Genomic DNA, 24,782 nt, shown 5'->3' with positions numbered 1-24,782 from the left:
CCGGAGCCGGTGGCTTGCGACTTGTCCCTACAAGTACCTGCACCGTGATTCACGCCTCCTGCTCGGGACCAGCATGAGCGAGCATGGAAATCAGGGTGAATTCCTCTGGCCGTGCCAGGGGCAGAAGACTCATCATCCTCTCTCTTGCTCCTCCTCTGCCCTGTGCGTTCCCACGATGGCAGCCAGTGGTGCTTATCTCCGTGGGAACAAGGGCACTGCCCATCCATCATCAGATGTGCTTCAAAACGCCCGGCTCTGGTGGGAGGGATTGTGGGTTGACAGCCTGGTGCCTCTCCAAATCCGGCGGGCAGCTTGCTGTGCAAGTGAGCGCCGAAGGCTGTGTCCGTGCTTCGGGGCCGGGTTTAGTGCCAGTGTCCCCTGGGAAAGCTGGGCTCAGCTGTGGCCACGCTGGGATGCAGCTCACCCAGGAAAGAGAGGCTTCAGTAACGAAACAGTGTCAATACCGGCGCTGTCGTATGAATGTCACCTTTGGGTGTAATCCTTGGTGGCTGTGTCCTGCTGGTGCCTGCTAAGCCCTGGCTGAGATGTGGGGAAAGCCCAGGACCCGATTGGAAGCAGGTTGTAAAAGGAGCTCCTCTCGTTTCCTTTCCTTGTGCAGCAAAGCCCTCTCGTGGAAGTCGGCAGTAGCTTGCCAGGGAAAATCTGGCTGCTGCAATGTGCTGCCTCCTCCCGGGAGACGCAGTCTGCTCCCTGGGACTCTGTCCCCTGGGGTCCCTGGGCCCCAGCCTCAGGGGAGGTGGGATAGACCCAAACGTACCCTGAAGTGCCCGTCTGCACGTCAGCGCTGTGTGACTGCTTCTCATCCCATGGGGATGCCCAGGTTTTCCCAGGGCACTGCTGAACCTGCTCTCCTGGCTGTGTTTGGAGATGCTTGGCACCTTGCACTTGTAAGGACACCACAAGACACCCCTGGCCTGCAGGACCTGGCAGAGGACTCTGTGGTGCTGGGGTGGTACAGTGTGTGGTTGTTCCAGAGCTGGTGCTGCCTGGATCTGCTCCAGACCCCATGCACCTCCCCAGAGCCTTGGCAGGGAGAATTCCCTGGGGCCAACAGTGGAAGGTGTCAGCTTCTTGTGGGGTGGCCTGACGTGAGAGAGGCTCAGAGATGAAGCCAAGCCAAGGTACAGCATAAACACCAGCAACCCGCAGCCCTGCTGGGGTGCCAGATGTGCTGGCTGGGAGAGGGGAGCACACCAGGGTTGGTCCCTGCTCCGCAGCAGCTTCCCTGCCTTCCTACAGGAGGCAATGGCGGTTCCTTCTGGAGGTGCAAGGCTCCTTAAGAGGGTGGACATGGACAGGGTGGTGGGTGGCTTTGTGTTACCCCTCAGGCCCTGGCAGGGTCCTTGTCCTGTCCCCTGAGCCTCCAAGGTGACACGTTATTTACTGCAGTGCGTCTTGGCTCACCCGGGAGCATCGTGGCTCCTGTCCCCTGGGCAGCCACAGCAGGTGGGAGCAGTGGCTCATCTCTGCTGGACTGAAGAGCCAAACAGGCTGTGTGCATTGGGGAACAAGGTTTCCTTGCTGTTGTAAAGTATTTGAACCTTGATAGTGTGCCCCAGCCAAACCATTTTTAGTTATTTTTACCAGAGCCCTCAGAGTGGGACCAGGCTGGAATTACCCTCACCAGCTTCACCTGGCCTTTCCACCTTCAGCTGCAGCACATCAGCCCCAAGAGGGGTTTTAAGCTCCAGTCTGAAAGCTCGAGGGGAGAGGTGAGACAGGTTTATATCTGCTTCCTGTTCTTTGCTGTCTTATTGTTTGGCTTTTCTGGACTAACTTGGCTGCTGATTACTGGATGGGTTTTGTTGCTGCCATCATCTCTACGCTGCTTGCCTGGATCAGGAGCCCCACCTGTTAGAGCCCTCAGGAATTCATCGAGGACTGAAAGGTAAACTGTGCTGAATTAGAAAAGAATTGGGAAAGAGGAAGCTGAAAAACTAAATACCAAGATAGCAAGGAATAGATAAAAAAGGACTGTGCTGCACTAGATTAAAATCAATCATATTATCAGAAAAGTGTGTGCGGAGCTCATGGATGAAACAGAGAAATCAATCAAGCAATGTGAGTTCTCATGCACAGCAGTTGCAAAATGTATATGTACTGTATTATGTAAAAGTTGTAAAATGTGTAAGTAGAGTAGAATGTATAAGTAGGTAGAATGTATGAGTTACTAAAGTGCATAAGTACTGTGTTATGTAGCAGTTGTAAAAATAAAAGTAAGCCAGTGAAGTGTATAAGTAAGGTGTTGTGTCAAAGTTGTGAGATGTGTGAATACAGGGGTGTTTTAAACAATAAGAGGCTTCTGTGTGATCAGATTGATTCGTTGATCAGAAGGCATGAGTTCCCACACCTTGCAAGCAGGGCACTCGAGCTTCTGAAGGATCAGCGATGCTGAGTGATGGTCATTGCTCTCTTCACCTTCAGAGCTGGCCTCACCTGGGCATCCCACCCATGCCCTGTACCAAAGGCTGTGTTTAAGCTCAGCCAAGGGCTTTCAGCTCCCAGTTTGGCTCTTTGGGGGAGGTTGGGCTGTTCTGTCCTGCTTTTCTGAGGCTCCCCTTTGGCCCTGCCTGGCGTATGAAAGCAGGGGGTGTGGATCAGACTGGAGCAGCATCTCCCCTCCTTGCTCTCCTGCAGCACCCAGGCAAGGGGGTATTTCTCCCCTGGGAACCCTTTTGGTGCTGCTGACAGTAGCTGGGTATTTTCCCACCCCAGTCCTGGCTCTGCTGTGGTGGTGGGTGAGAGATGCCCTTGAGTTTTGGGGGCACTGATACCTCACGACCACTAAACCCCATCAAACCCCCAGGAGCTGCTCAAGCACTTGGTTCCCTTTGTCCTGGCTGAGCTTAATTCCCTCTGTTGGATATGTTTAAGTAATTTTCTTGCGCTTTTAGTGGTACAGAAATTGTTATGCTGGCTGCACTTTTTAATTCTCAATTTAAATTGTAGAATTGCCACCTCCTTGCCTGGGGGCTGATGGCAGGCTGTGTAAATATTTAGTGTTTCTGCTCCCCTGACATCAGCCTCTTAGTTTTCCCAGCCCACCTTCTCTGCTGTTGCCAGCAGGGGCTTGTTCCTCGGGCTCTGGGGGCTGACTTACACCCTGCTGGAGGCGATGGGGACAGCATTGCTGCTGCATCCGGGCGGGTATTTCTGCGCTCGTGTGTGTGAGGTGCAAGGCAATCCACGGCCTTGCTGTCACTGAGTGAGAACAGGTGATTTTTGCAGTCGGGTTGCTTGGTAAAGATCTCAGTGGCCTGGTGAAGCTGCTTCCCTGGTGGAACGTGGAGGGGGAAGCAGGGCTGGGTGTGGACCCGTTTCCCTCGGAGCATCCGCGGTGCCCGGCACAGGCGGCACGCCCAGAGCCGGGGGTGCCGTGTGCCTCGGAGCTTCCCCCTCGCCCTGCGGAGCTGGGATGTGTATCCTCCGTGGCCAAGCCGGCAGATGGGGCTCCTGCCCGCGGCGCGCTGCTCCGGAGGAGGCTGGAGAGCCGGGCATCCCCGGGCAGGCAGGGCTGGCGGTGACCCAGAGATGCTTGTTGACCCCAGTCCCTCCTGAAGGGTTTTTGCTCCATTGCACAGGCTTTTTTTTTGCCTCTTCGTTGTCTCGCAAGAGCTGAACTCAGCATTTCTTCGAGGCTTTCCTTGCTGTGCTGGGCCTGGTCACATGCATGGTCACTTGGGGTGAAGGGATCCTCGACCTCTGCTCAACTTCACCCCCCCCATCACCTGGTCCAAACCCACCTCAGCTGATCCCGACCCTGCACTGGGGGGACCTGGGGGATCCTTTCCCCCTGGAGGGGTCCTTGTGGTGGAGTTGTACTGGAAGTGTAGGATTTTTGCAGCGAGCTGTCAGGTCTCAGTGTTGTTGGCCCTTTTTCCTGGGCTGGGGGCTGAGCTCAGGTCACGACTGTGTTGGAGTAGAGGCTGGCACCAGAGCGTGGATTTGCTGTCCCTTTGGCACCTTATTCTCCTTCTTTTTGAAAATAAAAGTGGTCTGCAGCCACGCCCTTGTGATGGGCCAGAGCAAGGTTTAGGTCGGGAGGACCCTGTGGATGAGTGCTCGTGTCCTGTGGTGTCCCCTCTGCTCCTGCTGTGCCCGAGCACCCCACAGCCCTGTAGGATGTCCCACCTGCAGCAGCTGCCTGGCTTCTTCCCTGATCTGAATGTCCCCAAAACCATCTCCTGGTGCTGTGCTCCCTTTGCCATCCAGGAGCTTGGGTCGTCCAGGGCCTCCCTGTTCCTCTCCCCCTCGGAACTCTGGCACTCTCCCACCCCTGGCCAGGTGTCCTGTGAGCATCTGGATGCAGCGTTCACTTTAATTGTTCAGTAGCATCTTTGATCAATAAATCACCCTCTGCCATCTCCGAAGTAATAAAATTAAAACCTCCTGGGTGCAGAATGAGTTGGTGGAAATGAATGATTTTCTCATTGCCTGGCTCGAGCTGTAAACCAGCCTCTCCCAGGCGCTGTCACTCCTGGCTGCTCGCTCTCACCCTGCTTTACATGTCCTTGGGGAGAGCTCTGCTCCAAGGGGCTTGAGGAATGGCCCGGAGCGTTTGGCCCAGGAGGCAGCTGGGAGATGCCTGTCAGCGTTGGTGGCTGCTGTGCTGCCTGGAAACTGCTGCTGCACTCCTGGCAGGGGATCAGAAGTGCTCCAGGCCCCATCCTGCCTCTTTCTGGCAGGCAGAGGAGGTTGGGGTCAGGTCTCCTTGACAGATCCTCTCCTCCCTGGGCCGTGATGCTGGAGATTCCTGCTGCCATCAGTGTCCCTGCTGGGTGCTTTCTGAGGTGAGGGAGGAGGAGATCTGAGGCTGTTCTCTGTAAAATCACCAGTGACTCAGAGAGGGGGGTGGGAGCGATGTGATTTCGGATTTTATGTGAAGTCTGAGGGGCTTCAGCTGGAAGCAGCAGGATCCAGATTCATGGGGCTGTATGGAGTAGTGGTGATGCTTGCTGCGGGGAGCTGTGGATGCTTAAAAACGAAACTAATTCTAGCTCAGGTGGTGAAAAAGTCTGGGAAGAGAAGACTACAGAGGGCTGTGAAATAAAAGTCAGCATGTCTGTGCTCTGCCACCACGTTTGCAGGCTCTGAGAGCTGGGAGGGTCACGAGAGGTGATGGCATTGGCCCATGTGGGGCTGAGGAAGCTGGGGCCTGGCTGATTCTGTAAGGAGAAGCAACTCATTGTTCTCATTAGGTGGGTTAAAGGCCTCTGGTGATGGCATAGGATGTAATTAGGCAAACGGGAGGTTTGTGCCTTTGTGGAGCACAGGGGAGGGGATGCAGAGGGCGATGGGCTTGGGAGGCAGTGGGTTGCTGCCCCATCCCTTTTTCCCCTGAACAATTCTCCTCGCTGGCAGCAATTGCAGTGGACTTGAGCAGTCACTTTTCCTGGCTGCTGGGTGGAGTGAACTTCCCTCCAGAAATCTCTGTGAAGATCTGCTTTCCTCAGCCCTGTCAGTGCTCAGGGTCTGAGCTGGGGAGGGCAGCTCATGGAGCTGCTCAGGGATGCTGAGAGGTGGCAGGTTCGGGGTTTTCCCAATGATCCCCTTGCATATAAAGGGGGGCTGAGAAGGGCTGAATGGATCCACTGACCCCCAGATGTGGGCCTTGAGAGAAGGGGACCTGTGCAATCCATTTCCCTGCCCTCACGCTCCTGTTTGCCCTGGAGATGGCCAGTGCACTGCTGCATGGCTGGCTACATGGCTTTATCCAGGAAAGGCAAACCCCTTCCTTACCCCAGCCCTCTCCAAAGTCAGTATAACCTTCCCTGGCTGGGAGGGACTCACATCTCCTTCATTTCTCTCTGATCTGACTAAAGAGCCAAGTCCTGGGCAAGGACACCTGAGTCCCCAGGCAGCAGCTGGCTGGTGGGACACCCCTGTGGGAAGCCAGCAGGGAACACCAGCCTGGGGGACGTTTTATCCCATCCCCAGCCAGCACAGATGCTCTTTGCTGTGTGTGTTGCTTGCTCTGTGTGCAGCTCCCTTGAGTCCTGCTCTCAATTAGCTGTGTGGTAATGAATCCCACAGGTTAATTGCATTTGTACCTGAAGGAAAAACCCAAACACCAAAGAGATGATCTGTCTGTTGCTCTAAACTCCTTGTGCTTTGGGATGAACTCAGGGCTGTTTCTGCTGGCGTTTGCTGCAACGGAGACAGCAGAACCACTCTGAGTTCCCACCTCCTGTCCCAGTGCTGCCCTCTCCCAAATCCCTGCCCTTTTCAGTCTTGCCATGGCTGGGATCTCTGCAGATACCCCTTGGCCTTACATCCTGGTCTGTTCTTCCCTGTCTCCCATGGAGCTGGAATTCTTGTTGTAAACTCCCTGCAGCCTGGGGAAGTGTTTCCAACACAGAAGCCTTGGTTGGTGTATGTCTTGTGGGGTCTCCCAGGGACTTGCTAAATCCTCCTTTTATGATTAAATCTGCTTTTGTTGCTGTGATGGAACTATTCTGCTGTTACTTGGACCTTTCCTAGAGGTGCAGGTGATGCCTGCTCTGACAGGATCCCCTGGAGCCATGGTGGGGCTCCCCTCTTTGTAGCTGAGAAGTTGGGGATTTTTTCCATAGCTATTTATGGATCAGGGCAGGAACTGTTGTGCTTGGCAGCTGAGGTGCTGGAAGCCTTCAGACTGCCTTGTGGTGGGGACAGGAGGATCTGGGGAAGCACACGTTGAGGGGAGGTGGATGAAAATTCCAACCGCACCAATTTAGTCTTCCTTCAGCTGACAAAACAGTTTCCCCCACTAGAAAATTGCAGTGCTTCAGGTGTCTCAGATGGCAAGTGAAAGGTGATTATTCAGCATGGAAATTCAGAGCGGCGCTCCAGAGCGCTCCCAGGGTTGAATCCCTTCCGCTTCAAGGTGCACCGAGGTGACCTGAGAGAGCACTGCCCGGAGCTGCGTTTCTCCCGGCAGGACCATCGGTGTGAGCGAGGCTGGGCTGGAGCCTTGTGCCCGTTCTCTGCCTGGGTGTTGCTGGGACAGGGACTTGCAGCTCCATTTGCCATCACAGACCCTTGGTGCCCTCCTAGGCTCGCACCGAAGCCCCCCAGACATGTCACAAATGTGTCCCTAAGGCAGGCCCTGACGCTGACATGAGGAGGGGTCTGTCTCTCCTGGGCTCCTGCAGCTCCAGAGTGGCCTTGGTTCCCTGATAACCCAACATGCCTCTGCAACCCTGGTGCTTCACAGTCCCACCAGAGCCTGGCTTAGGGCTTTTGGAAGCTTTGCTTTGCTCTGCATCCTTTCCCTTGGCAGCAGAGCGAGCAGGGACAGCCCAGGAGTCCCAAAGTGGGAGGAAAAGCTGGTGCCAAAGCCTTCCCCTGCTGTGCTGCTTCCCCAGTCTGTGGGCAGAGGCTGTTAATGGGGACTCTGGGTGGTGACGGCTGCCTCCACCTGCCTGTCGGCTGCGGCAAGATGTCCTGTCGCTGTCTGTGCCTGCCAGGCATTCTGCTGTTTCGGGGTGTCCCTCTTGGCTCGTTTCTCAGGCAGCCTCTCCTTGCAGGGAGTAATTAGCTCGGAGCTGGAGCAGCCGATGCTGCAGCTGAGATAAAGGGGAGGGGACCGTGGTGCTGCCGTGCCCCATCGGGGTGGGGGGGACCAGACCCCCCAGGGCTGTCTGAGCTCATCCTCTCTGCTGGTCCTAATTACAGGCTGGGCTGGCAGGAGACCCTTCCTGGCAGGATTGCTGCCAGGGTGGGGGAGATGGCAGGAGACCCACAGCGTTCTCTGCAAACGAGCCTCCTCAGGGCTCTGAAGCTGCGCTTTGCTGTGCCAGCGATGCCCTGGTGCCAGGCTGGGGCTGAGCTGCTGGGGGGAAATGGCCTTTTCTTGGGGCTTTTTCCCAAAGGAGTGGGCTGTCTGGTACCCTTGAAGGCTCGTGGCAGCTGTGCCCAGCCTCATCCAGGGAGAGCCGTAAGGTGCTGTGAGGTCTCGGGGTGCTTGTGCACCCATCCTTGAGGAAGGTGGGGCTGAAGGCTGCACAGAGAGCATGGGCTGTGTATGGGAGCTGGAGAGAGCCCAGGCTGCACCAGGAGAGGCAGGGGAGGTTTGTGTGGGAGCTCTGGCTCCTGCTAAAGCCACCCAAGGGCTCTGCTTTGCCCTGTGATGGAGAAATGGCCTTGGGAGCACTGGCACAGCTCTGTGGTTGTCAGCTGAAAATGATGAGGCTCAAAGCACCCCCCTCCGTCTTCACTGCAGAGAGGGGGGGCAGGAAATGGATGTTCTCACTGGGCCTCAGCTGAGGGGACAAGAGAAACAACAGGAGCAGGAAGAGCCATGAGAGGAAGTGATTCATATGTTTAATTCACCCTCCAGTTCCTATTATCCCATTTTATTAGTGCTCTATGCAGCATTTGGAGGCCCCAGCTGAGATCAGTGTCCCACATGTGCTTAGCCTGGAGTGGGAGGTGCAGTGAGGAGGGCCAGGAGCATCCTTCCCCTGCAGGAAAACCAAATTATGGGGTGGGGGAATAGCTCTGCTGCCTGAGCAGGGGCGGCACTGAGCTCTCCTCCTGATTCCTCCCAAGAAATGGGCAGTGAGGAGGGGAGATGATTCCTTGGGGGACACACAAGCTGCTTTACATAAATCACTCTCCATCCCTGGATATTTCTACTGTGTATGGGGCCATCCTTGGCTCTTTCCATCACATCTGTTGGGCCTGTGACAAACCCCTGGGTCATCTGCTGCCTGAAACCTCCCAGGTCTGTGTTTCAGAGCTCCAGCAGTTGTAGCCAAGGTCCCCCTGGGCTGGCAGCAGGAGGGCAGCTGCACCCCAGCTGTGCAGTGGGAGGCTTCAGAGCAAGAGGAATGAGGGATCTGCTCTCCACGATCCCCGTGCTGGGCACTGGGGAAGGTGCTGGGACTCAAAAGAGCACCCGGAGGCAGTGCCTTGAGCAGCAAACACTTCTTTAGCCATCTGCTGCCTGTGCTGAACGCGTTTGGCACTGAGCAGAGCTAGCCAGAGGTGGAAGAAATTTGTCTCCTGCAGGCAGCAAGGGATGTGCTTCTGTGGCAGCAGGCTGGAGGTGGGTTGTGCCGGGCTTAGGGCAGGCAGAAACCCCCCTCAGTGCAACTGGAGCCCTCAGGTGGCCTCCATGGGGCAGCTCTAATGCTTTTGGGGGTCAGCAGGCAGCTTTACAGTAGGGGGGTGTGCTTATAATGAAATGGAAGAGATCCTTCTTGTGCAAAACTTGTATTGTATAGTCATAACATACCCTGGCTTGGAGGGGACCCACAAGGATCATTGAGCCCAACTCCTGGCCCTGCACAGGACACTCCCCAGATTCACACCCCGTGCCTGAGAGTGTCACACAGTGTAGTCTACTCAGCAAGATGCTGCAAGAAGAGGCTTTTTTAATGTAGGAAATAGCATTTTTTGTCATGTAGGAAACTGCCTCCTAGATCCCCTGGGTTGCTGTGTCCCTCTGTGAGGCTGCAACTGGCCAGCAACATTCCCAAGGGCTGCACTGTCAGAAGAGCAGAGCTCATTACGGGCACTAACGTGCTCCTGGGGGCAGGTAGGAGAAAGCTGGACATGACAGGGTGGTTGCTTTGTCTCCAGTCTGTAGAGTGACAAAGGATGATGTCCCTGGTGGCAGCGAGCCCTGCTGTCCCTGGGCAGAGGGATTTAGTGCTCATGGATCTACCCTGGCAAAGAGCCAGAGAGGAGAAGCTGGTCCAGGCTCCTGGAGACCAAGGGGGAGCAAGTTCACGCTGGCCCTGGAGTGGTTTGAGGGGAAACCACCCCCACCAAACCTTAATGGGATCCAGCAGGCCATGACATCCTGTCCTGCTTGCTTAGCAGATGTGCTTGTCTGAGTAGCACCAGCATCCTAAAGAAGGGCCTAATTTGCAGCTTTCTGGGCTGGGACTGAGTGGATGATGTGCCCGAATCCAGGGGCTGGTGCCTCGTGCCAGCCTGTGCTGCTGGTGCCCTGTCCTGTGGGTGCTCCTCTAGCCAGGGCTCCTGAGCAGTTTCCCAGCAGCAATTCCCTCAGCTCCTGGCTGCCTTCAGCTGGAACTGCCCAAATGTGAGCTCCCAGGGAAGGCAAGGGGGGAGAGACAGGCAGTGGAGCTGGACCTGCCAAAATCCTGGGCTGAAAAGCTGAATCTTCTCCCTGCCTTCCTCAGAGGGAAGCACCAGCTCTTCCTTTGGAGCACTGTCTCCACAGGAGGAGGTGCAGGCAGCCCCGGGCATCCCCCAGGCATCATCCCAAGGGGAGCAGGGAGAAGCTCTCTGAAGCCCTGCCCGAGTGAGGTGGGTTGGGGTGAGCCCAACAGGTGCTGCAGCTCAGGAGGCTGCAGAAGGAAGGGAGGTGAGAGCAGAGGGACTCAGCTGCAGCTCATGAGAGCAATTTCTCTTATTCCATTGCTCCATCCAGGTCTGCATTTCCAGATTTTAAAAATAGTGCAGCAGCTTCTGTTCCCCATCAGCTGGGTAACAGGCTGTGCTCAAAGCTGGTACACGTAGGCCTTGTTTCTGTGTTTCCCCTGCCTTCTTCTCATCTCCATTTTTCTTTTTTTTGGGACCACAGGTTCTCCTTGGCACAGTCAGCTTCATCACTCCAGGTTTGTCCTATAGGAATTCACAGCTGGGCTGCCTCAACAAGACAGCCCAGGATCCTGCTGGCCTCTGGGAAGAGCTTGGAGCCTGGACTGGTACGTGGCCTTAAGACGAGGAAAGCTGTGGTGCCTTTCTGTGTGCTGCAGACTCATGTTTTCCCTCTGTGGTTAGCAGCCTCCTCTGGGTTTTCCTGGATTACCTGGATCCAAATTTCCTCAAAGACCCTTTGAAACCTCGTTTCTCCTGGCAGACACACTGGGAGAGCTGTATTAAAGCTGATAAGAGCTGGCTCAGAGCTCCCAGCTTTCATAAATACAGCTGCTGACAGCTGCTTCTGTCAGGCTTTAACACCCATTGTCAGTGGCTCCAGCGAGCAGAGGGATCAGAGCGGGGCAGGATGGCTTAGGGTGGGAGCTGGGTTAAGGTGAGCAGCTTGGGGGCTGCTCGGAAGCTCTGGGAGCACAGCTATGGCTCTGCAGGCAGCCCTGGGAGTGGCTGCTGCAGATCCTCATCCTGCTCCAGCCCCTCTCCCTGAGCAGTGCTGCATGCCCAGGGGAGGCATTCGGGATTTGTCTTTCTGGGGCCTGTGTCTGGTTTGCCTAAAGCTGGGGCCTGTGGGGCTCAAATAGGAATTTCTCTCTGGGCCAGAGTGGGAATCACAGAACAGTTTGGGTTGGGAGGGACCTCAAAGACCATCTGGTTCCACCCCACTGTCGTGGGCAGGGACACCTTCCACTAGACCAGGTTGCTCCAAAGCCTCTCCAACATGGCCTGTAACCCTTCCAGGGATGGGATAAAGTGTTCCATATAGTGGAGACTTTGCAGGACATCTGTCTGAAGAGGGAGTGCCTCACTCCAAAGATGTGACAAATCCCGACTGTTCCCACCAGGAGTGCCATGGGGAGAGGAAAAGGCTTGTTTGGTGTGGAGGAGAGACTGCAATTGAGGGAAAAGCTGCACCGGGAGGAGAGAGGTGCCAGAAAGAAGCTCTTCAGCATTGTAAGTTTCCCTCGTATACACATCTGAGTGCCTCCTGCAGTGAGGCTCCCTCCCTGCCTGCTGGCAAGAGGATCCTGTTTGGCTCTGTTTAGAAATTATTTCACTAATATTGTTGTTTATCATGAGTTGGAACTGTGCCTCGGAGCCTGAGCAGCCCTGGGGATGCTGGCTGCCTTGCTGGTGTGTGGCTCCCTGTTCCCTGGGCAGGACCATCCCCCATGGGAACAGCGCTGGGGCTCCCTGGGGACACTCATCACTGTCTCGCAGCTCTGCTCAGGGGTCTTTAGCTCTTTGCTGTGTCCATATAAAGCTGGGGTGGGCTGGCAGATGATGGCTGGACCTGCTGGTGGCCGTGCAGTGAGCCCCTCTATGGTGTTAAGGTCATTTTGCATGGTCAATTCCATGGGTCAATTCCATGGGTCAGATCCCACCGGGGGAGCCACTGCCTCTTTGTAAATCTGTCGGTTAAAGGCCTGCGGAATAAAATCCAGCTTGTTTCTGGAGAGCAAAGTGGATGGAAAGGATGGATTCCTTTGGACTCGATGATCTTGTGGGTATTTTCCAACCTAAATGATTCTATTCAGTGGTGTTTTGTGCTAAATCCCTCTTGATCAAAGCAAGTGAATTAGGCTCAAGCTGCCAAGCCCCAGGACATCCCAAATGGGTGGATTGGGCGCAGCATGTGAAAATTCCTAGGGCTGCTGATCTTCAGGTGTGCAGGTGGATGTGTTTGGAGCAGGGATATCAGGAGGCTTTGAGCTTCGTGGGGTTCCCATCTCTGGGAGCTGGGGTGAGGATAAGGCAGTGCCTGACTCCTGCTTCTGCCCAGGCCAGGGCTGGAAAAGACTGGGAGATGAAGGTGGATTGGGCACCTGCAGCTCTTGCTGTCCTGCTCTTGGCAGGGGCCTCAGCAGGCCCTGTTTGTCCTTGGGCACCTTACAAACTTAGTGTGGAAAAGGCAAAACTGTTCCAAGTTGACTTTTTCTGAGTCTTTATGAGAGACCATGACAAACCGGCTGCCTGCTGCAGATGCTGAGCCCCCCTTCATCTGGTGAAGGTAAATGTTTTATGAGGGCAGGGCATACAACTGGTGACACCATAAATATAATGCATAAAAGCGATGATTCAGGAGCTGTGCTTGACTTGAGTAGGAATGAAATCAGGAGAACTTGTACTGAAAAATAGAATGTTTTCTGGTCCATTTCAGGGTTACTGTAAGTGGAGGAACATTACAAGATGTTTGTTTCTGGAAGCATTTGGGACTCAGCCCTAAGCTGTGCTTGTTAAAAATATTTTTAATAATTCACTAATATTTTAATAATGTGATAAACAACAAAGCTGCTGGTGAGGTCTGCAGCTGGTGGAGGAGCTGAACAGGACAGAGACCAAAATGCTGCTGATGGGTGTTTGGGAACCTGGACCACTCTGTTGCTGTACTTGGGTGGGAAAGAGTGGCTGGAGAGGAGTAGGGGCTTTGGAAAATCCACCAAATCCTGGCTTAAACCCACCTGGATGAGCCCTGGGGTTGGGGAGGAGCTGCCAGCAGGTGCCAAGGGACTTTCCAATGTACTTGTTAAGAATACACACATATTAAAGCTCCTGTTTCTATTTGTTCTCTTGGGATGACACCGTGTTCTGCCCTGCAGTCAGGGGGATGCTGAGAAGTTGTCTTGGAGCAGATTCAAAAAATGTGATTGAAGGTTTGGTGGGAGAAGTGCCACGCAGCCAATGCACCTGGGATATTTGGGCTGTCACAGGGAGGAGCTGACTGGATCTGTGTCTCGGGCTGCCACCAGAGTTTTAAGGTGAGGGTTTGCCCATCCTGCCCAAGCATGAGGAGCTTTTTTGGGGGAGCTGGAAAGATGACATCAGGATGATGGAGCTGGAGGCAGTGCTGCCCTCTCGGGGACTCTGCCCTGCCGTGCCTCTCTCCAAACCCTCCGGATCAGACCTGGATGAGGAGCAGGGTGGCCCTGGGGAGGTGTCTCTGCTGGGGCGTTGCTGTTTGAGCAGGGGAGGAGCAAACTGGGCAGCACAGCAGGAGCAGCTTTGCCCTGGCCCAGCAATGACACCCCGGGGCACTTGTTTGGGTTGGCTTTTCTGTGTGTGTGGAGACCAGAGAGCTTTGCCAAAGAGGTTATTGCAGGGAGCTAATTGACTTTCCATCATCTCCTCGGGTCCTCTGGCGAGCAAAATGACTAAAACGCAGCCGCAGGCTTCCCAGTAAACAATGAGCAGTTGGTTTCACATGGCTCCCTGTCAAAAATCCCAAACTGGAAAGGCAGGAAAACAAACAATCAGATCAGAAAGAAATGGGTTTTTGGCACCGGTTCCCTCTGTGTTGACTGGGCTGTGAGACAGACCCTGAGAAATGGCTCAGATTTGAGTCAAACAGCTCAGGCACGGATGGGGAGGGTGGGGAAGGGGATAAAAATGTCTCTGTGCTGAAATCCAGGCACCTGCAGTCACAGAGGAGCAGGGGAAGAGCACAGGTCCCTGTGTGCTTTCCACATGGCAGAGACATTTTAAACACAGGAGGCTGGGTAGTGAAGCAGAACAAGTGCCAGGAAAATATATGCTCCAGCTGAAAGATGGGATCTGGGAAGTGGAGAGCAGGGCTTGTTTCATAACTGGAATGTAAACTAAGGGTCTGGGGTGGAGCAGCAGGCAGGCCAAAGGCATCTCCTCCCTGCTCAGGTTCCAGTGACAGGCCAGAGCTGCTGCCTGCTTGGTCATAACTCAGCTGACAACATTTGGCCAGAGCATCCAGAGGGAAATTTGCTGATATTTTTTCCTGCAGTCTGCAATAGGTGACGGGTAGGTGAGATTTTTAGGAGTTTTTTCAGACAAATTTAGTGCTTCTTGATCATCCCATTCAGGATTCAGCTGGCCAAAAGTGTGGTCCCAAAAGAGAAAGATCCATGTTTTTGCCTGACTCCCACAGCACTCTGGGATTTTTCTTTTGCAACCTCATCTCATAAATTTATTACTGAAAATTTTGGTTGGGTTTTTTTTTTTTTTTTTTTGGGGGGGGGGGGGGGTTGTTTTTTTTTCCAGGGAGGATTATCTGGTTTTGGAAAAGTTCCTACTTCAGGAAAGTTTAGTCTCACTTTACATAAACATCCTGAGATTTAGGACAATTTTTTTCTCCTCTGGCCTCATTAGTGTTGATATTATTGTGAGAGAGTAAATATTATTAAAGATGTTTTGAGTTCCATGGGCTCTCCTGCTGTTAAACAGAAGTGCATAGTTTGGCACGGGGAGGTGCTCGGGAACAAACCCCAGTGAGAGCACTTGGCATTTACTGGAAGGTGCTTTTTTCCACCCCAAGGCAGAATTCTGAGTATTTGTCAGCTGTGGAAGGCACACAGCACCACTTGCCCAGTTTCTCTCCCCTATGGCAATTGCAGCTTCCTCTCTCCAGGACAGCAGGATGTGCTCCCCATGGAAGTCCATGGCTTTCTGGTGGATATCTCCAGCTCTCACCACCTGATGGGACCAGCAGACAATCTGGCAGTTGGGTTGAAGGTTTTGCTGAATACGTGGGGCTTCTTTGTCTTTAAAGATGCTTTCAGCTGGCCTTGGGCTTCATCTCTTGTCTCTTTAGCTCTGTTTGAAATACCCACAGGCTTATTTGGTAGAAAAACACATAGATCAGCTCAAAAGAGACACAAGGAGCTGAACTTTCTGACCCAGACTGGTCAATTTTACAGGTACTCATGGCCCCAGAGGGGGTGAGGAGCTGGACCCCACCACTAGTTCCTCCTGGGAAGTGGAGGGTGGGTGATGCCATCTTGCTGCAGCTTCCCTGGGAGGGGAAGTGGTCCCTGAATAGTGTTCCCTGATGTGCTGTGGGTCCTAAGCACAGGACAGAGGGAGATTTGGGTGCTCCCCTCCCCCAGGAGGGCAGGCTGAGATGCTGTGGTATCTGTAACATCATGGGCACTGCAGAATGGGGAGGCATCACCCCCAAAAAAGCTGTTGGTCCACTCATGCTTAGCAGAAAGCAGTGAAAAGTTAGCTTGAAGCAGGCACTAAGTGAGGGAAGAGCATGCCTTGCACGGGGGTCCCTTCCCAGTCTCAAGCAGGGAGCTGCTTCCTCCAGCCCACCTCACTGGTGTTTGTCCCGCCTGCTCTCAAGCCCCAGCCGCTTCCCTGCTGTCTGTCCCACAGCTTAAATAATCTTTGCCACAGAGGTGTTTTTTCTCGAGTCTAATCTACAATTTACAGCCTTGTCCTGTTCCCTGTGGGGATGCAGAACAATTTATTCCCACACCCTTTGCAGCAACCCTTTACATAATTGGAGACTGCTACCAAGTCTCTTCTGCCTTCTGATTTCCAGGCTAGACAAATCCAGCTCTTCCGGGCAATTTTTTTCCTCAACAAGTTGTGTTTTGCTGGCCTCTGACTGCTCTCCTTGCTGCCTTCTAAACTGCTGCCGTTAATCTGCACCTGAAGTGTTTGTGGCTGTACGTGTAGGGAGGAGGAGGAAAACTAGTTAGGGCTTTGTGCTGCGTGGAAGGAAAGCAGATTAAAAGCTTGGAGGTCCTTGAGGTCACTCTCAGCAGTGCTGCTGTATGAGGATGAGAGGTCAGCCAGCTGGCAGAGGACACGGATCGGGTCCAAGGGGTTTGGACAACAGGCTCAGGTGTCTGCAGGTGCTCCCGCACAGCTCGGGGCTGCGCAAAGCTGGATGCCCCTGGGTGTAAAAACGCCCGTGTCTGCCTGCCTAGGCTTTGCAGCTCTGCATTATTTGTCTCTTTTCTGACCTGCACCTTGGGCTCTCATCCTGCAGCTCACCGGGAATGCCGGCAGTGGGTGGGTGCCGCCACCACTGCTGCTCCCCCGAGACGACAGCGGCTCAGCACTGGGATGTCAGTGCTGCTCCTGTTGCTGTCGCTCCGTATTTCATTCCTGTCTAGATCTGGGTGGTGGGAGGAGATGCTCAGCTTTGTCTCGGTGCCGATCAGCAATGTCTTTTCTTTCGGGATGAGGAAGCTGATCTGCATTCGTGCCCAATCATCCACGGAGCCGGCGCAATTATTAATGTAATGAGTTCTTGGGGAGAACCTCGCTTCTCCTCCCCCTCGTGCTGCACGGAGCTGGGAAAAGCCTTGCTGGGAAGGCAGAGGGGCCGAGTGGGGTTCTAGGGATGGGGGACAGGGAGATGGATGCTGAACTCCCCAGAGTTCAGTTACCCCCCAGCTCCATCCGTGAGCAGGTAACCATGGAGACGTCTGAATCCAAGGCTTCCCTGGTCCCCAAGGAACAGCACATGTGTATTTAAATAGATGTACCCTGGGCTCGTCACCGGGGAAGTGGTCTTGGAGTGTTCCATCTGGCTCCCACCTGGATAAGTCCCAGTTGCAGAGAGGCCATGGAAAGCAGGACTTGGGAGCACCACACATGCAGGGCTGTGTGAGAGACTGTGTCAAAGCTGCTGCTCTGGGGAGCTGGAGGGATGCCCTCTAACAGGGAACGTTCTCATCCCTATCAGTGCCAGCTTGTGGGAATGCGGGAGAGTGAGTGGGAGAATTACTGACAGGAGTGGACCCTGTGGCAGTGTTTGTACCCTTCTGTACGTGCCAGAATGGCCTTGCCTGGGCTGGATTTTGCTGTGCAGTGTCTTGGGAGTTGTTTGAGGGATTTCTATCCATCCCAAAGAGAATGGGAATATGTAGGTTTTCCTCTGTGCTTCCTCCCCGAGGTGCTGGCAGGAGCACGAATGAATGAAGAGAGTGCTGGATGAGATGTTTAAATGAAGTGCTCGTCTCCGGGATTTTCTTCATTCAGATTTAGGGATGAAGGTTTTAGAGGACAGCACCCGGGCTGGGTGGCCCAGGTGGGTGTCCCTGTAAGGGGGTGGCTGGGGGAGTAGCTCTGCTTCTTGCCCAGCCCCAGAGATGCCAGCAAGGCACGGCAGAGCCACACGGGGTCCTGGCAAAGCACAAGGGACAGAAGCGGTGCCCCGGCCCTGGGGGATGCGCAGGTGAGGGATGTGCCAGGGCAGGGGCTGTGTGCCACGGAGCAGCACATTGTAAGGGTCAGGGCAGCTTCGGGGCAGCCTTTGTGTCCAGCCCCGGAAGCTTAAATGTCCAGGGTGCTGCTGGATTCTGCCCAGCCGCACAGTTTTCCTGGGATACTCTGCAGGGCGGTGAAAGGAAAAAGCCCAGGGAAAGGGACATTGTGGCGCAGGCCACCCAAAGGAGCCCCTGGCCGAGGCTGCAGTGGGTGCTCTCCCAGAGAAGCCAGCAGTGACAAGATTTTGGGGGCTTCTGTGCCAACCAGCCGGGCTCGTGCTGAGCTGTGCCGTGCCAGGGCTCGTCCCTGCCCGTGCTGAGGAGGAATATAGGGAGTGTCTGTGCGCTGTCTTGGAGCAGCAGCCCTAGGCAGCATCAGCGGCGGTGCTGTGGGGCTCCTTGAGCGACATGCAGAGCGCCTGTGTCACCTGCAGCCCTTCCACCCTGCACCTCCTGGTCCGGCTGTCCGGGGCTGCTGCCTGGGAAAGCAAAACGGAGCCCTAGCAGGAGCAGTGGAGCTGCACCGCTGCAAAGTGGGCTGCAAACGGGGTTGAAGAGGGAGACTGGAATGCACCCCCTTCCCACCGGCAGCTCTCACATGCCGTGGGAGCACTGTCTGGCTGATCAGGAGCCGGGGGATGTGCATCCATGTCCCTTGTCGCCACAGATGCCCTTGCTCTGGCTGGTTGTTACGGTCACCGCGCCCTGGTGTGCGCAGAGAGGAGGAGACCCGGGTCGGGAACGAGGGACGGGGGAGCGCCGACACGGGCTGGGGGGCGCTGGGGCGGTCCTTGCCAGGTTTGTGGGGGCTGCTGCTGGGCAGTGGCTGACCCCGGGGTGGCCTGGGTGGGCGGAGAGGAGGCCGCGTGCCCCGTCCTTGCCCTGGGGGCTGAGCCAGGGGCTGTGTGCCCGGACAGTTGCCGCCGTGTTTTGTCTCGGTTCCTTCCCTCCTTTGTTATCGCCCGTCTGCCCCCTCTGGTTTATGTGCGAGTTCCCTTCCTCCGATTGTCAGAAATTTCTTTTTCACTGTGTGGGCAGGAGACAGATTTTAACTGTCTCTATTTTCTCCCCCCTCTCCCTCTTTTTTTTAAATTTCGTTTTATCCCCCCCTCCCCCTTTCCTTCCTTCCCTGCTCCTCTCGTCTCTCCCTCCCCTCTTCCTCTCCCCTCCCTCCTTTTTTTCCCTCCCTTCCCCACGGCTCTTTTCCTCCCTTTTCCATTACAAATCATGTCTCTGGAATAACCCCCGGCCGGATCCATGCTTCTGTCCCCAGGTAAGCGATACTCAGCGGGATGGTGGCCCTGGGCCAGCTCCCGCTCGCTCTCCCGAAGTCCGCGGGGAGATCGTGTGTCCCTCCCCCCCCGCTCGCTGCTACCTGTTGGGGACGGCCGGGAGACGCCAGTTGGGGCTGTCTCCATCCTCCTCCTCCTCCTCTCTCTCAGCGATTCCCGGTGGACACCTCCTCCCCTCCCTTCTGTCTCTGCCGCTCTCCGGGATGCGCGGGGCTCCGGGGATGGAGCGCGGGGGAAGGAGCCGGCGGCAGCCAGAGGCCACAGGTGGGTTGTGCCTGGGGAGCTCGGGGGGCTGCAGCAGCGCTTTGGGACGGCACCCCAAGTTTGAAGCCCCGCTCCCGGTTTTTCCGATTCCCGAGGTTTCTGGGGTGTGGGGATCGGCTCTCGCAAAGTTTGTATTAAGGGAGCCTCGGCTCTCTGCTTAAGGTGGTTTGGGGGGCTGGGAGTCCCGGGGGACCCGCCACCCTCGGAAGGATCGTGTGTAAGTGGGGCCGTTCCGGGGGCTGCCCACGCTCATGCCCCAGTGCGTGAGTGGGTGAAGCCGGATTGAGGTGTCACCCCCCTCTCTTTCCCTGCCTTGAGTGCCCTGGGGAGCCCTGGCTGGATGCAGGGTGGCACTGGGCTCGTTCAGCCCCAGTCCACCTGCCCTGCCAGCTCAAGTCTTCCCAAATGTGCGGGATCTCTTTCCTCCTCTCCTCTTCCTGCCCTCGGCAGCCAGTGCTCTGTCTCGTGTAGTCTCCCTGCACCCTGTCCCTGCTTTCCGTGGGTCCAGGTGCTGCTCCCGAGTGCCTGGGTGTTGCTGGTGACAGTGATGAATGAGTGGGGTCCTAAATCAGGGTTTGTTTGCCTCGTTGTTCCAGCTCTCCCAGCTGCTCTTGCGTTGCAGAGCGTGTGTTTTGGTGCTCGTGGCTCCTGCCGGCTCCTCGTGCGGCTGGAGCGGGGCCAGGGATAACTCTTCCCCCACGATCCTGGACTGACAAGCGCTACCTGGACCCTGCACCACGCAGTGTCCGCCACGGGCAGCATCCCCCCGCACCCCCGGGGTGGTCTCACCCTGCTCTCTGGGCTTGGTCCGCGCTGCAGATGGGGCGGTCTGGGCTTGGGATGCGGTGACACTCGGCTGGTCCTGATCCACGGCTGGGCTGATTTGGCAGAGGAGGCAGAGCATCACGGAAGGCACTGTCAGCGGGATGAGCCATGCACTCGCAGCCTCGGCTGCTGCTGCTGGCAGCTTTGGCAAGGCTGGGGCACATCCAGCACCCGCTGTGTGACTGGAGAGACCGAGTGCCATCAAAACAAGAGGGGTTTGGAGGGCTTTCCTTCAGCTCTGCCTCCCCAAAGCATTTATGCAGCACCGCAGGTCTCTGTGCCGGTGGGCTGAGCTCCCCTGGATGTGGGGACTGCAGACAGGGACTATAGGACTGGGAGGTGGAGGTGGTGGTGGTGGCGGCATCAGGCCCTGGCGTTGCGCTCCCCTCTGGTCTCTGCTGCTGCCTGGCTCAGCTTCTTTGCTCCTCAGCGGTCCTGGAGTACCTGGAAAGTTTGTTCGCTGTAGTTTGGGATGCATTTGCATCCCTTGAGCACCTGGGGGTTTCCTCCTCCTCTGCTGCCACACAGGGCAGTGCAAACCTTTTGCCGGTGGGAGGCTGAGTGAGAGCACGGCCCAGCCCCGGTGCACCTTGGCACCTCTTTTGGGCAGGTGAGAGGTTGGTGGCGAGGCAGAGTCTCCCTCTGGTTCACCCACACTGCTGAAGGCACTAGTGGGGACCTGAGCATGTGTGTGAGATCTCTGGCAGGCAGTTGTGCCTCTGACCCCATGCAAACAGCAATGTCCTGTTGGCCGTGTGAGGCTGCAGCCCCCCATGCCCCATCCCCGGCGTGGCTGAGTCAATGCACCCACCCACTGCATCCAGTGTGTGACTCACAGGCTTTTCATGTACTGGTGTGAATCACTCACAGCCACATCGATGACTTTAGTGACAGCTGAAAAGAGAAATCAGTCCCCCCAGCACTCCCCCAGCACCTCTGCTGCTGCCAGATGGGCTCCTTGCTCCCAGTGACCCAAGAAAACTTCTGCGAGTGGCGCTCTGGTGATGGCAGCTGGAGTTTCTACTCCTTCCTGCATCCCGTGGTTGAATGGATCCATGGGTGCCACCGAGGATGCTCGTGGCTGGAGTGGATGGGTGGACACTGGGGTGATGCAGGCAGGGGGGGTGGATCTTCTGCCTCAGTGCTGAGGAGGCTCTGCTTGCTCTGTTGGGGTGAGTCTGGTGCTGTTCTGGGCCACTTCCCTCGGGGCAGGGTGTGTTCTGGGCTGGTTCTCCCAAGGCTGTTCCACTTCCCACCTCTGTCTCTCCGGGCACCACATGTGGCGATGAGGAGCCCCTTGCAGGGACCCCGCTCCTGCCTCTCCGCAGCCCCTGGGGTGTAGCAGGGCTGCCTGAGCCCCAGCGGGAGCAGCTGGTGATGAGCAAGAGCTGTCAGGAAAAGAGCCAGATCCCCCCCATGGCTTCGGCTGCTCCTCTCCGCGGTGCTGCTGGCTGGCAGATGGTGGCGGCCAGCAGCTCGGCTGGTGGCTGGGATGCTCTTTGCTGCCCTGCCAGAGCCCGGGGCTGTGTCTCCGCTGGCTCCCCTGGGGCCGGAGGTGCCGGTTTGCGCACAGGGAAGAGGGGCTCGGTAATTAACCTCCCCGGGGATCGCTGTCTGTCACCTTCCTGCCTCTGCCGGAGACAGCCCAGAGAGGAGCCTGGGGACACTGCCTTCTCCTGCTTCCCCGGGCAGGGGTCCCCGGCCATCCTGCATCCCTCCCCAGCCTTGCTGGGGGTTAGCGGAGCATCCCTGTGTCCGCACTCAAGCAGTGTGCTCGGGAGGAGACGATAAATAAATCCTGTGCCTTGCAGCTCCACGGAGCTCCAGGGAAGGCACAGCCAAGGAGCAGAGGGGATCAGACAGGCTTCCCAGGTGCCTTCCAGGTCCCAACCTGCCCTTCATCCGTCTCCCGCGTCTTTTCCATGGTGCTTTGCTTTATCCCTGCCTGTTGCTCTTGCAAAAGCTCTTCCTACCCTTCCCTCCCCGGTGCCGGCTCCCCACCAGCATGTCCCCTCCTTCCTTCCTGCTCCCTGTGGCTGAAATGAAGTGCTGGAGTATTTCAGGGATGTCAAAACATACCATTAGTCACGGGCGTGAGGCCTCGTGCCCAGGGAGAGGCTGCTGAGCTCTCTGTCAGGCTGAGAAATGATCAGGGCAGGCGGGAGCCCAGGGGCTTGGGGGGCAAAGGCTTTGGGCTTTCTCCCTTTCTGATACCTCATCCTGACTTTGCTCTGAGCAGCAGGCTGGGTCAGATGTTCCCTGGCATCGGTTGCTCCACAATTCCCCTGTGGTGCTGGGATATGGCACCTGCAGAATGAGGGGCTAGGTCCCCCCCTGCTTTGCTGGGGAAGGGATTCTCCCCAAAAAATCCCATGTCAAGGCAACCCTCCAATTGTGCCCAGCTGCGTTATTTATTGGTTCAGAAGGGTTGTTTTTCTTCTCTTCGGCAGAGATATACTGTCTTTAGTGTTTTCCATGCTGGGATACGTGCTCCCTGCTTCAGAGGCCGTCTTTTATGGATTTAGATCCAATATTGGCTTTTCCAGGCAGTTGTTTAAACAAAGCAGCACGGGCACCGAAACATCTGCTCCCTGTGGAGGCACCGAGCCCTGCTGCTGCCCAGTTTGCCGTCCACAGGCATCTGTGCTTCCCAGCCTGGTTCAGGATTATTGTTCTATTTCTTTAGTGCCAAAACACTCGATTTCCTTTCATTTCACGTGCCGGGAATGGGCGATCCTGCTAAAAACACCCCGAGCTCCTGGTGCGAAGCGCCTGCCCCCCCGGCATCGGCGAGATGCTGGAGAGGTCTGAGCCTGATCTCTGCCGGAAAGGCAGCAGAAAGCTCAAAGCTGTCAGGGGGAAGGGGCTGAGCTGCATCTGCTCCCGTGATTCTCCAAGGACTGCTGCCTATAAATAAGCACAAACCAGCTGGAAAGGTGCCTCAAAGCACAGAGGTGTGGGCAGAGCTGAGCCTCACCCCTGCCAGCACATCCCTGGAGAGAGCCCATTAAGCTGTGGCTAATATTTTTGTGAAGTTTTCTGCTTCAGCAAAGAGCATTTGCATTCTCCTTGCCTTGTTTTTCCAAGCTGCAGGCGGAAGGTGGGCTTTAACCCCTTGTTACCCTGGCTCCGTCTGCTTCGTGCCCTCCAACAGGAACCAGCGCAAGCACTTTCAGCAAATGGGTCTGTGCTGGGTGTCTTGCTTGGCGTTCAGGCACCGTGTGTGGTTTTTAGAGGTGAGTGCTGGAGGGTGGAGGGCTCTGTGTGAGCTGGCACTGTTGGCAAAGAGCCCTGGAGAGTGCAGGCAGCGATCCTGCTCCCAAAAATCCAGGCAGGGTGCCTGTGCTTCCCTGCCTGCTCTGGGTTTCCATGGGGCTCATGAGGCGATGGGAGCACATGGTCAGTGCTCCAGAGAGAAATTCCATCTCTGGTCTGCACTCAGGGCATGGATCAAATCCTGGAACTGGGTGGGAAAGATGTAAACCTCCCCACTCCTGCCCTCCAGCATCTGTTCTCCAAAGCCATGGTGTGCTCACTGAGGCTTCCCAAGCAGGGCTGAGAAATCATATCCAGTTTAAAATTAATTAAACTAGGTCCTTCAAGGAAAAGAACACCTCTTGTGCATGTTCCCATGTTCTGGATGAGCCCCATGATGGGTCAGGGTGGTACCTCCATGTTGGTTTCGAGATGAGTTTTAATTGAAACCTCGTGTACTGACTGTGCTTGAGAAAATCAGGCTGTAACTAATGGGAGTCACTTAAGATGGTGGCTAATTACTGTGATTAACTGAGCAGCATTTTGGGGCCACTCTTCCTCCTGCTCTGCCTCTCATCCTGGCCCCTGGGGAGTGGCTGCAGCAGCCAGGGAAGGATCACACACTGCTTATCTGGGGGATTGGGAGGCAGTGCACAGCCTCCAGCGGTGGGGTCATCTGTCTGGCTATCTCTGAGCCTCTGCTTTCCCTAAAAATAGGAGTTTTTCTATCTGGAAGCAGCTGCTGAGGGGAGTATTGTTGTTGTGGGCATGGCTGGAGCCGGGACCCTTCTTGCGGTGTGATACAGGGTGAGAAACTCCATCTTAAAATCTTACAAGTGTGAGCTGCGGCATATGGGACATGTTGGGAAACAGGGGCCAGCCCTTGAGTTTTCCCCATCCTGTTTTCCTCTGAGGGATTTTTCCCTGTGATGGGGTCCCTCCTTCAGTTCTGCCCCATTCAACGATGGCTTTGGATGCTTGATCATGGCTTACTAAGCAACCTTTAAAAAGCCTTGTTTACAAAACCTGTCCCTGATGCGAATTGAGTCTGGTTCCGTGGGCTGCGCTCGCCGGCTCTGCGCGAAATGTGTCACTTGCACCGAGCGTTATTTTTAGAGCTGAGGTTTGCAGAATGTAAAGGCTGGGCAGGTTTTTCCAGGGTGCCAGATTCCTGGGAGGAGGAAGAAGGGACCGGGTTGATCTCTTGCTCTGTGGCAGTGCGTGGTGGTGGCCGCTTCACCAGTGTCCCCTGGTGCGATGGCACTCACGTGGCTTTTCCACATCTACGTGGGCATTTGTGGATCCTTTATGTGCCTCTCTACTTTTCCTCTCCTTTGGTCCTCCTTGCTCTGTGTTCAGTGGTATTCCTGCCTCCCTATCCCATCTTTAGTAGCTGGTGCTGCCCTGGAGGCTGCTCTAGGTCTGGGGTCTCCCCACCAGGGCTGGCTGCAGTGCAGCCCTGCCTGTCCTTCCAGCCCTTTTCCTTGCCTGGGAGCAGCTGGACTGTGTCCAGGGTGGGTTGGGATGGATGGGCAGC

The 24,782-nt window shown here is 55.8% G+C and overlaps 1 protein-coding gene across 1 annotated transcript; it reads left to right on the top strand.

The window, feature by feature from the left end:
- Window positions 1–1,266: 1,266 nt before the first annotated feature.
- Window positions 1,267–23,893, top strand: LOC138114087 (uncharacterized). The gene is made up of 6 exons (XM_069023197.1): window positions 1,267–1,323; window positions 1,674–1,909; window positions 10,562–10,685; window positions 11,481–11,589; window positions 19,052–19,165; window positions 23,078–23,893. Exons 1-6 carry the CDS (start codon window positions 1,267–1,269, stop codon window positions 23,470–23,472), a joined length of 1,035 nt encoding a protein of 344 aa, XP_068879298.1. The 3' UTR covers window positions 23,473–23,893.
- The last annotated feature ends 889 nt before the right edge of the window (window positions 23,894–24,782 follow it).

This window comes from Aphelocoma coerulescens, chromosome 8 (genome assembly GCF_041296385.1).
Source record: "Aphelocoma coerulescens isolate FSJ_1873_10779 chromosome 8, UR_Acoe_1.0, whole genome shotgun sequence".
Classification (NCBI taxonomy): domain Eukaryota; kingdom Metazoa; phylum Chordata; class Aves; order Passeriformes; family Corvidae; genus Aphelocoma; species Aphelocoma coerulescens.
Note: the sequence above shows the minus strand (reverse complement) of the source record. Positions and strands in the feature narration are given on the sequence as shown.

Bases quoted from the DNA above. Each gene is read 5' to 3' on its own strand.
- LOC138114087 (XM_069023197.1), top strand. From the start codon at position 1,267: ATGGCGGTTCCTTCTGGAGGTGCAAGGCTCCTTAAGAGGGTGGACATG. The intron at 1,324-1,673 runs GTGGGTGGCTTT...TTCCACCTTCAG, and splicing joins GGGTGGACATGGACAGGGTG to CTGCAGCACATCAGCCCCAA. The intron at 11,590-19,051 runs GTAAGTTTCCCT...CCTCTCTCTCAG, and splicing joins GAAAGAAGCTCTTCAGCATT to CGATTCCCGGTGGACACCTC.